This window comes from Rattus rattus, chromosome 8 (genome assembly GCF_011064425.1).
Source record: "Rattus rattus isolate New Zealand chromosome 8, Rrattus_CSIRO_v1, whole genome shotgun sequence".
Classification (NCBI taxonomy): domain Eukaryota; kingdom Metazoa; phylum Chordata; class Mammalia; order Rodentia; family Muridae; genus Rattus; species Rattus rattus.
The window spans coordinates 111,633,279-111,648,211 of NC_046161.1; the positions used below are offsets into that span (position 1 = coordinate 111,633,279).

A 14,933-nucleotide genomic window follows, 5' to 3' on the forward strand; every position below is an offset into this window, starting at 1 on the left:
AGGGTGGGTGAGTCAGTCTCGGTTGTTCTTGCTTCTAGCCCTGAGTTTCATTCCCTTGTTGTTCTTTGTCAGCTCCCACTTCTTCACCTTAGCAAGCTGGGTCACATTAATAGCCATTGTCACCTATCACCCGAGCATGACACTTCAAGCCTCCTAGCCACGTATGTCTGCAGATTCGCAGTGACACACTCAGGGGCCCTGAGTGCAAGCTGTTCTTTCCCATCTTGAGTCTGTGTATCTCTCGACTTTTCAGAATAGATTGGTCCTTCAGAGCATTTCTGTCATCAGGCTGTAGGAATCTTCTTCTGCAAACACTCGAGTGACAGGTACACCCAAGTGGCAGGCTCTGAATCAACCTCTGGGCTCTTCTGGAGCCGTTGATCTATTTCTAGCTCACCAACCCTCTCACCTGGAAGTGTTCAAAGCCACACTCTCAAGCCTCACTCAGATCTGCTGAGGTAAGGATGCTTGGGAGGGGCCCAGCCAATGGAAATCAGCCAGTCCTGGGGTAGCAGAGTGGATTGCATTTCAGAACTATCAAATGCTAAGGAACACATTAATCATTAGGATAAAATGTAAGAAGCTAGGCGTGTGGGTGTGGTGCATGCTTGTAATCCTAGCACTCCGGAGGTGGAGGCAGGAGGTTCTCAAGTTCAAGGCCAGCCTGGGCTACATAGTAAGACATTGTTTCAGAAAAAAAGTAAAAAAAGACAATGTAACACTTGAATGTTGCTTTTCTTTCCAGATTGTTCTTAGCAGTTATTTAGCCTTTTAGAAGTCGCTTTGGATACAATAGGTTGGATGCTGATAATAAACAACAAGTTCTGAAGTCAGGAAGGACGGAGTACTGTGCTAGCTCACACCGCAGTGTTATGTCAGCCATCACTATTAACCTGATGTGTATTGATCTTTCTCCTTTAAGGGCTTGTAGTAGTTTGAATAGAGTGGGCCCACAGAGGCTCATATATTCAAGGCTTAGTTCCCAGATGATAAACTGAGAAGGATTAGGAGGTATGGAGTGGGTGTGGCCTTGGTGAAGTGGGTGTGTCACTGGGGGTGGGCTTTGAGGTTTCAAAAGCCCATGACAGGCCCTGTGTGTGTGTGTGTGTGTGTGTGTGTGTGTGTGTGTGTCTCCCCCCCCCTTCTGTCTATGCCTGTCTGTGGATTGGGATGTAAAGCTTTCAGCTACTGCTCTGTCTAAAACTCTAGGTAAACACAGAAAAGAAATGCTTTCTTCTATAAGTTGCCTTGGTCATGGTGGCTCCTCACTGTGGTAGAACAGTGACCATGACTGGACTCAAGAGAAGATTTTTATTGCTGTTTAGATTTTGATTTGTGTTTTGGGAATCGTGTCATTAGACCTTTGAGGTTCTCACAGGACCTATCCAGGGAATCATCCCAGAATAGGGCTGAGAAGGCAATTGTGTGAGCTGGTGATCAGCAGGTGACAGGCCCAGTCAGGGAGTTCTGGGTTCCTTAGGCCTCTGCCTACAGAAGGCAGCCGAGACAGTGGCTTGGAGGAATCCCAAGCTGATGCCGATTCTGGGCCTTGGGGCTTCAGTGAAGTCAAAGGCCTTCTAACTAGCTCTTGCCATTGTCTCTATAAGAGAAAGCAACTTGGGGTTTTTTCCCCTCCATCTTTCCCTCTAATTCTTTACTTACCCTTTTATGGTTCTTACTGTATACATCCGAAGTCTATAGTTGGTTCATCACCACATTAGACCAGATACGTGCCTCATAAAATTTGGCCCCACATTCACCAATATCTCTATCAAGTAAGTCAGTAGCTAGTCGGTCACACCGGTAATAAATGACAACATGCAGCCCAATGCTAGTCACATTCTGGGGAGACAGGAGCACTTCTTCAACAGTGCAAAGTGATTGCCAGAAATGTTTCCTCTCTTTCCAAGGGACAAATACTACACAGGCCTGCAGACTTCAGTCTCCATTCAGTTAAGCTTGTTTCTGCTTTCTTAACTGTGTGTTGTGGACGTGGGCTTGAGACTGGATGTGGGTCTTAAGCGTGGTGTTCTATAATTTTGCCAGAGAAGTAATGTCAATATAATGCCACCATCATGGGTCATTTGGAGAAACTGACTGATTGTAGAGACCTGAGTGTGTGACCAGAGGATTTTGATGTCATTTTTAAATAACTAATGGACATGCATTTGAGAGTTTGGTTTCAATTATTATGTTCATCTGTATAGCTATGTGTTACCCAGTCTGGTTCATTTTCCTTAGAAAAGGGGATCAGGTAAGTTACTGGCTCTGTCTTTTATGGTTAAAGTTTAAAACAAGGTTATCATTCTACTTTTAAAAACACACAGTAAATTTTGCTAGGTCCCTAGTCATCAAGCTTTGATATCCTATGGAGAATTTTGCTTAAACACAAATTTTACCCAGCTAGGCTGAGAGGATAGTGGGCGGCTGGGGTTGTGCTTCCAGACCACGCCTCTAGGTGGCGATCGTGCTGTTGGTCACCTGAGAAGCAGTGAGATCAGCAGAACTGGAATTGAGCCAAGCCTGCTTACAGACTACACTTTCCTACCAGACCTCTAGGTGGCGCTCGTGCCGCTGGCCCCAGGACCTGCTGTGGAGCAGGAAAATCCGTGGGTCTTCCATTTGCAAGGTACCCTCTCTTGCTGAAGTGGGGACCTGGGGACACCCGACTTTGTCACTAGCAACTGTGGCAGAGTTCTTTGTAGGCAGCCCCCTGCCTCCTCACAACTGTGCTGTTTAAATCCAGTCAACCCAGGTCAGTCTGGCATTCCTAGGTGAGGTTATAATGAGATTCCAGTTCTTTCAATGCTGTTTTTGAGCTTGAATTAGGATTCTAGTCTGTCTTGGAATGAAAAGACACGATGTTTACCAGCAGAGTCATGCCATGCAAACAGAAATTAGAAAAGTGCTCACACGACCAGCTCACTGAAGAGGTACCCATTTGTGGCGTGCTGCTAAGTGGTTGGTTTTTAAAGGGAAACACTGTGGTTATCTTACGTTTTTCTTCTGATTCTTCACTCTGTGGGACTTCCTGTAGCTTCTGCTCTGAACTGAGCAAAAGGCCAAGCTCAAAGTAAGACCTCCATGGGAGCTTCCGTGGATCAGACTTCAAGGCACTAACCCAAGGATGCTGTCCACACTCAGGCCTCATGTTTGTTTGTTCTTTGGTTGAATCTAGAAAAAAGTTTTTTCCCTTTTCCTTTGGAAATCTTTATATCCTTTTCCTGAGCTTCCCAAGGGGACTGTGTATTTTTACGTTCACAGTAAGAAACGTTACAAAAGCTATCCCTCAAATGGAAGGGCTTTAGAGTCTGTTCTCACCAGACATGAAGGAAACTCCCACTGCCTACACTGTCCATGGCTGCCTTGATCACTGGGAAATAGCCTTCCCATGGTGCTCCATGCTGACTGAAAAGAGACTAGAGCTTTTGATAATACAGTAAGAGCATCAACTCTAAAGCCTACTGCTAAACAGATGTTTCTGTGAGTTAGCTTTTCTGCATTAATAAACCACAGAGAATTTAGTGACTTAAAATAGCAAGCATCCGCTGGCTCGCCGGGTGGATTCAGATGGATCCTGCTTCTCACCAGGGGCCCTGTGCATCTCTGGCCAGCTGGTGGCTGATAACCTGACTCACCTCTCGGGACTTGGCCCACTAAAGGTCTCTCTCCCTGAGCAGGTCGCCTTGTCCCCACATACCCAGTGACAGACACACCCACCACCTCCTCGTGGAGGGGGCAGCCGTGGGTTGTCACCACCCTACAGCCTAACTTTTGGTTGTCTAACAGGCTTCTGAGGACGCAGTCTCTGGAGTGGTTCTACAACAACGTAAAGACCCGTTTCAAGCGCTTCGGCAGCGCCAAGGTCCTGAAGAACCTGTACAGGAAGCACCGTCTGGAGAGTGGTGCCTGCTTTGACATCCTAGGTACCACAGTGCCCGATGCTGTAGGAGGGGTTGGTGGCTGGGAGTAAGAGGAGAGAGAAGACCTAACTTGCAGGTCCTCTCCTCTGGGGTGCATACACTTCATAGAGACAGAGAGACTTGTTTAAATAGTAGGTTCTGGAAAGAGGGCAGGCGTTGGGGAGTGGTGCAACATCGTGTCAGATTTTAACTCAGGGTTTTGTTTTGGTGTGTGCAGGTGTACGTGAGTACGTGTGTGTATGGGTGTGCATGTATGTGTGTGCATTTGGAAGGGAAGGCCAGAGGTCAGCTTCCAGTGTCGAGAGCTGTCCACCTTGTTTTTGAGACAGGGCCTTTCACAGGCGTGGAACTCACCAAGTAGACAGAGCAGCTGTCGAGGGAGACCCAGTGATCCACCTGTCTCCACCTCTCCATTATCGCCTCCAACTGTCAGTGATGGGATTGAAGGCATGTGCCTCCATACTTAACTTTTTGTGCTGGGAATTGAACTCAGGACCTCAAAGTTGAGCAGCAAGCACTTTATACTAAGGATCCCTCCAGCCCCAACTCAGGTGCTTTGAACAGTCCTACTGGACTAGACACGTTGAGAGCTTCGAATGCCAAACTATTTCGGCAAATTATAGGTGTTTTAATTATGGGTTCTTCTACTACAAATCATTTGTGTGTGTTCATGCATGCAAGCATGCGCGTGCACCTACCTATGCACATATATGTGCAAGCATGTTCATGCACCTATCTATGCACATGTATGTGAAGGCCAGAGGAAAGCATGGGTTTTCCTGCCCTGTCTCTCTCTAACTCCCTTGATGCAGAATCTCCCACTGACCTGGAACCAGTCTGAGGCCAGCAAGGCCCACCAATCCTCCTGTCTCCACTGCCCACAGCACTGGAGTTACAAGCACATGTGAGGCCACAGTTAGCTTTTTACACTGGTCCTGGGGGGATTTGCACTCAGGTCCTCAGGCTTGTGCAGCAGCGCTCTGACCACTGAGCAACCTGCCCAGCCCCTAGAAACAACTCTTAACTACCACACCCTGATGACAAACCATTGGAAAGTCGTTTCCGTGTGGAGATGAGAGACTAGATCTATATCCTGAGTCCACACTCCCACTTACCCATGTTCTGAGTTCTGTTTCCCAGACTCGGAATCCAGTGTCCTAGCAAAGTGACAAGCATGTCGGTGTCCTCCTGGAAAGCCCAAAGGACAGACTTTACCTACAAGCTTCACAGAAAGGTGTCTAGCTGAGAAAAGCTGCAGCCATTATGACATCAAATATGATGGCTTATCTCAAGTCTTTCTCACATTGCGTCTCGGGGACACCTCTGAGAAAGGGGACAGTTAAACCATTAGTTCAGGGCACCTGCTTGGGTAGCTGCCACGCCCATCAAGGAGATGCCACTTCACACAGCAGGGTGCCATCTGTGTGCCCGTTTTCCTGGTCAGGAAGTCAAGGGCTAAAGAGGGCTGTAACATGCTGAAGGTGACACAGCAGGGGATGTGCAGGCCCAGAGACTGGCCTCATGTTCCCCAGTCCTCACCCCACGACTTTGCCCTTCTCCCCACACTACATTCAAAATACCGAACATGGCTGCTGTGTCAGAATACACAAGACCAGGCAACTTGGAAACAGTAGAAGCCTATTTAGCTGGAAGTTTGAGAGGCTGGAAAAGCCCTTCTCTCTCTTTCCCTTGCTCTCTTCTCTTCTCTCTCTCTCTCTCTCTCTCTCTCTCTCTCTCTCTCTCTCTCTCGTGAGTGTGGTGTGTGTGTGTGTGTATGTGTTTGCTTGAGTGTATGTGTGTTTGCTTGAGTGTATGTGCACACACATGTATGTGCACACACATATATGTGCACACACATGCATATGCGCAAGTGCAGTGCCTACAGAATCTAGAAGAAGATATCAGATCCTTTGGAGCTGGAGTTGCAGATTGTTGGGAACTTCCTGATGTGGGTTCTGGGAGTTGGAGATGATGGTTGTGAACCTCCCGATGCGGTCACTGGGAAATGAACTTGGGTCCTCTGGAAGAGCAGTAAAGCTCTCTTAATCACTGAGCCATCTCTTCAGCCCCTTGGCAAGGACCTTTTTGCTGTGTTACCCAGAGCAGAAGATAGAAAGGCAGGTCACAATGAAACACCAAGAAAGAAAGAAAGGTCGTTCCTAATAAGCCCACTCTTGAATGACGACACTTCCAGGATACACTAATCCACCGATCAGGGTGGGTCCTCCTGGTCTAGTCACTGCTTGTTAAGGCCCACTTCCAAAATCATCGCACTGATTAAAGTTCATCATGAGTTTGGAAAGAAAATATACTCAAGCCATAGCAGGAGATACTGGGAGGGAGTTGGGGTATACTTGCACAAAAACCATTGTGCAGAGAGAAAAACACCAGGCCAAATACTGGATCGTTGCAGCATCAGCCCACTCGCAAGGCAGGTTCCATCCATGTGGCTGACATACCAGCTCAGTGGCTCAAGCCCGTCGTGTTCATCAGAGACCTCTCATGGCCGTGTTGCTCTGTCCTCTAGGAGGAGGACTGTATGAACCAAACCTGGAGAATGAAGAGAGCATTTCAGGGAGCGACTCCACATTCTACAGGCAGTCGGAAGGTAAGGTCGCCTGACTGACAGCTGCTGAGAAGCTGGGGGGCCCAGAGACTGGATTGGCTAGCCATGATCATAGCCATGCCATGACAGACCAGCGAGAGCTCTGGAATTGGGAGACAGTAATCAAGCCAGGAACCTGTGCCTCCTGTGTGAAACTCTTCCCATAATTTACTAACAGTACCTTTTATGCCAACACCCTCATCCAAGAATTACAGAATGCCATCCGAAGCCTTGCTGTCACACGCATGCCCAGTCAAATGCCTGGCCACTATTTGGAAAATGCCTGAGTTCATGGACTCAGTCTGTTTACCAAGGCATCATGGGAGATTAGCCTAGAACCTAGGTCAATGGAGTTACCCGCACATGTTTGCTGAGACTGTGCAGCCTGTTGTGTGAAAATGCATTGGTGGGAAGATATGGTTAAAGTACATCATATATGTGTCACAACAAAATCTAGTGTTTTGTACAGTTAATATGTATTAGTTATAAAATACTACATCAGGATGGGTAAGATGGCTCTGCAGGTGCCAAGCCTGATGGTCTGAGTTCAATCCCTTGGACCAATGTTAGAAGAAGAAAACTGACTCCCACAAGTTGTCCTCTAACTGCCACACACATGCTATGGCATACACACACACACACACATAAATACACATAAATACATAAACACACATGACATACACACACATATACACACATATGTATATACACAAATACACACACATACATACACACATGTACATGCATACAAACACACACATAAATACATAAACACATATATACACACATAGGTATATACACAAATACACATACACACAAATACATATACACATACACTCATATACACACATATACACATATACACACACATGCACATGCATACAAACACATAAACACATGTCACATACATACACATACACACACGCACACATACACACACATAAATATATAAACACACATCAGATACACATATACATATACACACATATACAGTATACACATACACATGACACATGCATATACACATGCACACATACAAACACATACATATGCACACACATACACACGTTCATACACATACACACATGCATACACATATACACACGTACACATGACATTCATGCATACACACATGCACACATATAAGCACACATGCATACATACATATATACATATACATATAAACACACGCACACATATACACACAGACATACACACACAGAGACAGACAGACACACATACACACATTGTAATTTTAAATAGAGTAATTTTAATATATTGAAACCAGTTGGGAGAGAAACGTCCATTCCCAGGGAGCCCTTCACGTGGTGGCAACTTGCACTTTACATGTTCTCCTCATGGGCTCTTCTTATTAAAGCTTACATTAAGTGTGTTCAGACGGCCAGACCTTATACATCCTCTACCTGAGATGGTGGATACATCCACCATAGCTGGGTTTGTCTCAGAGAATTCATCATATTTCCCAAATCCCCCGTTCTGGCCACATTGGTGTCTCTGGGAGTCTAACGAGCTCAGCTAGTGATTAATGAATGAGTCAATGTGTTCACACTTTGTCTCACTTCGCAGATAACTTCCAGCAGCTCCCAGGAGACCAGCATATGCTAATCACACAAGGCAACAGCAGATTAAAATTAGAGAGAGGCACAGACACCGTCCCTTTCAGATCCAAGATCTCATGGCTGATATAGCGTGGACTCTGAGGCAGTCAGTGAGCGTGCTGCTGAACGGCTCTGTGATCCTGGCTACTCCAGGGCTATGTCAGGAGGATCATGAGTTCAAAGCCAGCATAGCCAGTACAGCCAAGACTCTAGAGATGGAGACACAACGGTTGGGGTGAGGGGTGTACTCACCACACAAGTGTGGCTCTCTGGGTTCAGTCTCCCTCACCCACATAAAAAGCAGAGTGCAGCAGTGTATGTGTGCAGTCCAGTTTAAAAGGTCACGTGGGCTCGCCTTCACTGCGCTAAGGAAGGCAGAGAAGGGATTGGAGAGGGAAGACTCAGAGAACCACAGGGTGTAGGATACGAGGGATGGTGGGAGGCAGTAGGGAGATCAGTGAGCTCATGTCCTATCCTGAGCAGCTGGAGAGTGTCCCAGGACCCCAAGGGTTGAAAGCAGAAACGTAGCCCAGGGGACAGTTGTGACTTGTCTTGTATTCTGTCCTTTCCTAGGACACAGCATGATGGACACCTTGGCTGTTGCCCTACAAGTGGCAGAAGAAGCCATCGAAGAGGCCATTTCTAAAGCAGAATCCCAGAGGGACAGCCTGGTAGGACCTCCTTCTGTGTGGTGGGAGGTGACAAGGTGGCAACATCCTGGCTATCAGGATTGAGTGCCGATGGTCTGGGGTCAATGGTCGGGGGTCTTGTCAGCCTTGAGTAAGGCTGTGTGTAACCCCTCTCTACTGTTGCCGGGACCTGTGTGACAATGAGCCCATGCCCCTTCATTCTCTTCCTTCCACAGGACAAACAGAACGAGGCCAGCTACCTGCGGGACCACAGGCAAGAGCTGGTGGAGGAGCTGGCCGGCACCATCCTGCAGAGGGTAGGACAACTCAAACCAGCCCAGGGCCTCTGGGGAGCTGGAGAGGAGACTCAGAATGGGCTCGCTTGCCGATGCTGTGACGAACGTTAAGGGGGCATAAGTTAAGCCACGGGCTCCATTCTGTCTGCTGTCCTTGCCCTCCTCACATTCACATTCACTGGCTTGGCAGGAGGGTGTAGGTCCTGTGAGCAGGATGACCCCTAGAGGCACCTGATGAAGGGCTGTCAGGAAGGTGTCTTGAAAGACTTCAGCCTTCATTTTCAGTCACAGTGACCCAACAGCCCCATTCACACAGCAAGGACACTCCTCGGTCCTGAAGACACCCAGAAGTCTCATCCAATCATGGGTCAAGAGACACTGATAGGGCCACGTGCCCTTGAGCCCAGTATGGGATGTTAGAAGAAAGGGCATAGCACAGGCTACCCTGCAGAAGAGAGGAGAATCCAGCCTCTCAACTGTCCCCAGCAATTCCAAAAGCCAGAAGGCAAATGCAGCTATACCCTGCCCTGAAATGGGGGCAGTGCCTCGACCAGGCCCACGTCTGCACCTTGGCTGGCACCTTCGTTCTCCCCTGCCCTTTCCTCGTGGCTCTGTGGTCTAAAAGTCCACCAAGGGCTGAGAGATTTCTCAGCTCGGTAAAATGTTTGCTGTACATGGCTTCTGCTTTCCGTCCCAGGGGAATGCGCGTGGGTCCCTGGGGTTCACTGGCTGGCCAGCCTAGTCCCAAATCCAGGCTCAATATGAGACCCTGTCTGAAATAAAAAGTGGAGAAAGACTGAGGAAGGCACCCAAGGTTGACCTCTGGCCTCCACACATGTGTGAACACACAGACATGCAAACAAGCACTCACTGAAGGATTCTGTCTTGGTGCCTTGCCCTTTTTCTCAGCTGTCTCGTCTATAAAAGGTAGGGCCCCGGGGGAATCTGTTCCGACAGGACCACTCACTGCACAGGGCTACGCCAGCACAGCTGATGGCCACTCCCCAAGGCTTCCAGGCCTTCCTCAAGTCAGGGCCTAAATCCAGAGGCACCAGGGCCCATGTGCTGCCCTGCAGCTTTAGCTGATGTGTGACTCTTTCTGGACCAGCGTTCTCGGCTGTCAGATGGGGAGAGCGGCAGTGAGCATTTCTCAGAGTTACTCCAGGGAATAGCAGGCACAGGGCCTCTGTAGTCCCCAGCATGGAGTGTAATGCAGAGTGAGGAACTGTGGATATCAGAAAGGCTCCACAAGTCTTTCTCCGTAGCCAAGGACTCAACGTATGTGGGGAAAGGGTTTCCAGAAGGTTCCACAAAGGGCAGCTTGACCTTCCTGTGCCAAGCAGTGGGCTGAGTCCTCATGGACCAAAAGAAGCACTCCAGCTTAACCACTGGTCTTCCGCCATCCCCGAAGCCCGAGTCCCTTCCTACACCTGTCATTTGAACATCATCTTCCTGCTACCTCAGCCATGTACCCACACGGTTACACCCATGACAGCTGCATCTTTACTTAACCCATAGATCTTTGTCTCAGTATCGTTCCCCAGACAGTAAGCCCAGCAGCTGTTTTAATAGCACGTGTCACGTCAGTTACCATGAATGATTTGAAGAAGATCTGGCATGGACTGGGAGATGTGCATAGGTCCTCTAAGCAAACACACCATGTTAAACCTACCTCAGGTATCATTCCTCAAGCTCCATCCATCTTGATTTTGTTATATGGTCTCTCACTAAGACCTGGGACCACAGATTAGTCTAAGGCCAGTGAGCCTCAGATCTTCCTGCCCATGCCTGCCTGGCACTAGAATTATAACCCTGAACCACTATGCCTACCATTTTTGCAAGGACTCCAGGGCTTGAACACAGTAAGCACTTTAGCAAGGGAGGCTGATTCCCAGAGCCAGTCCCTTGCAAATGGAGGGTGTGGTTGCATTTGTCAGAGACAGAGGCTGTTGGTCATTGCAACACAAGGTGGAACTGAAACGTTGGCTCTAAACTTCTGAGGAGAAACATCCCAAAGGTGATCCCTCTGGAACTTGTCCCCCATTCCCACAGATTATAAGAAAACAGAGGGATAAAGCTGACCTGCGTGCTGAGGAGGAGGAGCCAGAGTGTACCCGGCCCCAGAGTGGCGGTGTGAAGGCCAGGGGTGAGGGGACCACAGCCCCTCCAGGACGACACAAAGCACGTGCTGCCCTCTGGGTAAGTCACCACAGCACTGCCGCCCCACACAGGTCCTGCACACCTGTGGCTCAGAGCCAGTGAAATGGGGGAAGCACATTGTGCCATCTGCAGTTGAGTGTGCTCTCTGGGTCCTAGAGGAGCCTGGGAATGTGCAAGAGGAGCAGATCGGGGTACAGGGGAGAGCGAGAAGCTGAGGGAAAGTGCAGGTGTCTGGGGAGTTTTTACATTGAGACCAATTTAGGAAAAATGAAGATGTCCATAGGGTGTGTGTGTGTGTGTGTGTGTGTGTGTGTGTGTGTGTGTGTGTGTGTGTGTGTGTGTGTATGTGTGTGTGTGTAGACAGGTGTGCACACTCTTTCTGTAGTTGGGCTCACTCTTTCGTCTCCCGCAGATACTTGTGTAGGTAAAACTGAAAGAAAGCAGCCCACGGGTGGGAAGGAAAGAGTCAAAGTAGTGAGACAGCAGGATACTGAAGTAACCCTCCCACTTGCTGGTAAGCACAGGAGGCCCCAAGGCTGAGTAAAGACATTGCTGCAGTGCCACCTGCTGGAAGCAGTTCTCACGGCGGTGGCTGGGGCCTCTTCCTGTTGAGGATTTAGCAAAATCACAGATGACTCCTTGACCACCCCTATGCCCTGCCTATGTTGTTGATTGACATCATCGAAACTGTTCCAGATTCTAGCCACACAGCCCGGGGCTGTGTTTAACACTCACGCCTCCCTCTTTCCACAGCGGTCCCAGTCTGCATTCTCCTTCACTACTGAAGACACTCTGAAGACCTCTTCAGCAGAGGCTGCTCCAAGGCAGCCCAAGGACCGTGCCCAGCGTCTGCTGGAGGAGTCTGCTCTGCCCAGCTGGAGGAGCATGGACAGACTAGACGGGAAAAGTAATGGTTTTGTTATTGGTGGTAGTGGTGGTGGTGGTGGTGTGGGTTTTTTGTTTGTTTGGTTGGTTGGTTGGTTGGTTGTTGGTTTGATTTGGTTTTGTTGAGACAATACCTCATGGAGCCCAGGCTGGCTCCCAACTCCCTATATAGCCAAGGATGGCCTTGAATACTCAATCCTCCTGCCTCCACTTCTGGTTCTTTTTTTTTTTTTTTTTTTTTTTTTTCTCGGGCTGGGGATCGAACCCAGGGCCTTGCGCTTCCCTAGGCAAGTGCTCTACCTCTGAGCTAAATCCCCAACCCCTGCCTCCACTTCTAAATGCTGAGGTTATAGGTGTGTACCACCATTCCCTGCCTCCAAGCGGGTTTCACAAGTGCTATTTGGAGTCTTGCTAGCTATCACATGACAGTCAGCTCCTCCTCCCGTGTGTGCGTGTGTGTGTGTGTGTGTGTGTGTGTGTGTGTGTGTGTGTGTATGTGTGTGTGTGTGTATGTGTGTCTGATAGGTAGTTAGCTGTCTACCTCAGTACAGCTTGGGATGTATTGTGGTTCGATTGTGCCTATGGTCTTCCTGCTTGCTCTAGAATGTTCTCCCTCTCCCTTAGGGGCTAGAACTCACATCAACCGCTTGCACAGTCTCACGAAACGAAGAGGTTGGAATTAGCTCAGCTACTTTCCCAAGCTCTCCTGCCATGGCTGTGACCATGAAAATAGAAGCCAGGGACCACGAAGCCCTACACTTGGGGGGTCTCTTCCTCACCTGATGAACACATATGTACAGCAGAACACGGACCCACGTGCCGTTACATGCAGCAGCTTTTGGTGGTATTCACCACCTCTTGTAGGCCAGACCCAGATCCCTGCCCTGAATAGCAACAATACTTAACCACAAAGTGGCCACCCTAGGAGTAAACATTTGAAGACTAGCTGACAGTTCCTCTCTATAACTAGCCAACAGTCTATGAGCAAAATCCACCCTGTATGAAGAACGGGAAATGTCAACTATCTGTCAATCTAAGGCTGTTCTGTGAGAGATCACTTTCCTGTTAGCCCACTCTCGCCTGATGGGTGAAGCCTGAGCAGCTGCAATGCTCAGCAATGAGTGCTCTGTCCGTGTGGTTTCAGGGTTTCCGTTAAGTGTCTTTTATTCCTAGATTCACCATTCCGATACCCAGATGCTCACTTCCCCGCTTCTCCCATGTCCCCCCTTCTCCCATGTCCCCCTTTCTCCCACATCCCCAGCTTCTCCCATGTCCCCAGCTTCTCCCATGTCCCCAGCTTCTCCCATGTCCCCAGCTTCTCTCACATCCCCAGCTTCTCCCATGTCCCCGCTTCTCCCATATCCCCGCTTCTCCCACATCCCCAGCTTCTCCCATGTCCCCCGCTTCTCCCACTTTCCTCCCAGCTCCTCCCACTTTCCTCTCACTTCCCTACCTCTTCTTCCTCTTCCCTTCCCTCTCCTTTCTCTCCTCTGTGTCTCCCATTTCTTCTCTCCCCTTCACCTCTCCTCTGGGTCTCAGCTGGTTGAATCTCATCCCTCTGTATATTGTATATTGGAGCACAAGCACCATACTTCCTGACCTACCCTGGAGGTGGGAGCTGTGTCTGGGAAGGCTCCTCCTCTGCCTCCCTCTCTTTGGCTATGGGAAGCTTCACAGTGACAGGAAACAGGCTGGGTTTCTATCTGACCTGAGGCCTTCTGCTGGTAACCAGGATTCAGCCCGGTCTTTTCTAACATTATTGATTATGTTGGTGTTGTGTGTGTATGCGGCCATGCATGCAGTACCCGTGGATGCCAGTAAAGGCATCAGGTCCCCTGGAGTTGGAGTCACAGACTATTGTGAAACACAGTAGTGGCACTAGGAATTGAGCCTGGGTCCTCTAGAAGAGCAGCCAGTGCTCTTAACCACTGAGCCATCTCCCCAGCTCCAAGCCCCACTCTTGGATTTGCCATTTCACTCTGGCAGCCCTGTCACAAATGGCTGTGAGGAAAGGGGCTATAAGAATCCATCTTGGCCTTGGAGTGGCTCTGGTGGTAAGATGTTTGCTGTGCAAGCATGGGGTTCTGAGTTCAATTCCCCATATCCCACGTTGAAAAACAGTTAGGCATAGGGCTGGAGAGATGGCTCAGTGCTGCCTGCTCTTGAAGACCCTAGTTTTTTTCCCGGCATGCACATCAGGTGACTCACAACTGCACATAACTGCAGCTCCAGTGGACCCGACACCCTCTGACCGCCACAGGCTCCTGCATCCATGGTGTAAACAAACTTATGCAGGCACTCACACATATGCATAAGTAGAAAACAATAAATACTCTTTTGAGGACACAGGAGGATCCCTGGGGTTTCTGATCAGCCAGTTGAGCTGAATCAGTGAGATCCAGCCTCGGTGGGAGATCTTGTCTCAGAAACTAAGCCGGGAGACTGGGAGATTGCTCAGTGGTTAGAGCACTTGCTGAACAAATGTAAAGACCAGAGTTCAGATCCCCAGAGCTCTCATAAATGCTGGGTGGGTATGGCAGTCGCCTGTAATTCCAGCCTCAGGAGGCAGAGTTGGGGTCCCCAGAACAAATTGGCTAGGGAGACTAATTTATCAATGACTGAGAGACCCTTCCTCAAAGAATAAGAAGAAGAGTGTCAGGATAATTACAATATTAACTGCAGGGCACACACACATATGAACACATAAGCATGCACACACTCATACACATACACTCACATGCACACACTCATACACATACACTCACATGCACACACGTGTACATGCATGTACACACATCCATGCACACACATCCACA

The 14,933-nt window shown here is 48.9% G+C and overlaps 1 protein-coding gene across 1 annotated transcript in view; it reads left to right on the top strand.

Moving 5' to 3' along the window:
• Window positions 1-14,933, top strand: part of Myrip (myosin VIIA and Rab interacting protein) — a 133,985-nt gene that overhangs the window by 82,080 nt on the left and 36,972 nt on the right. The window contains exons 3-8 of the mRNA XM_032911163.1: window positions 3,790-3,926; window positions 6,451-6,531; window positions 8,721-8,818; window positions 9,013-9,093; window positions 11,125-11,271; window positions 11,986-12,139. Coding sequence (XP_032767054.1) covers window positions 3,790-3,926; window positions 6,451-6,531; window positions 8,721-8,818; window positions 9,013-9,093; window positions 11,125-11,271; window positions 11,986-12,139 — 698 coding nt within the window. The remainder of the gene's footprint in view (window positions 1-3,789; window positions 3,927-6,450; window positions 6,532-8,720; window positions 8,819-9,012; window positions 9,094-11,124; window positions 11,272-11,985; window positions 12,140-14,933) is intronic.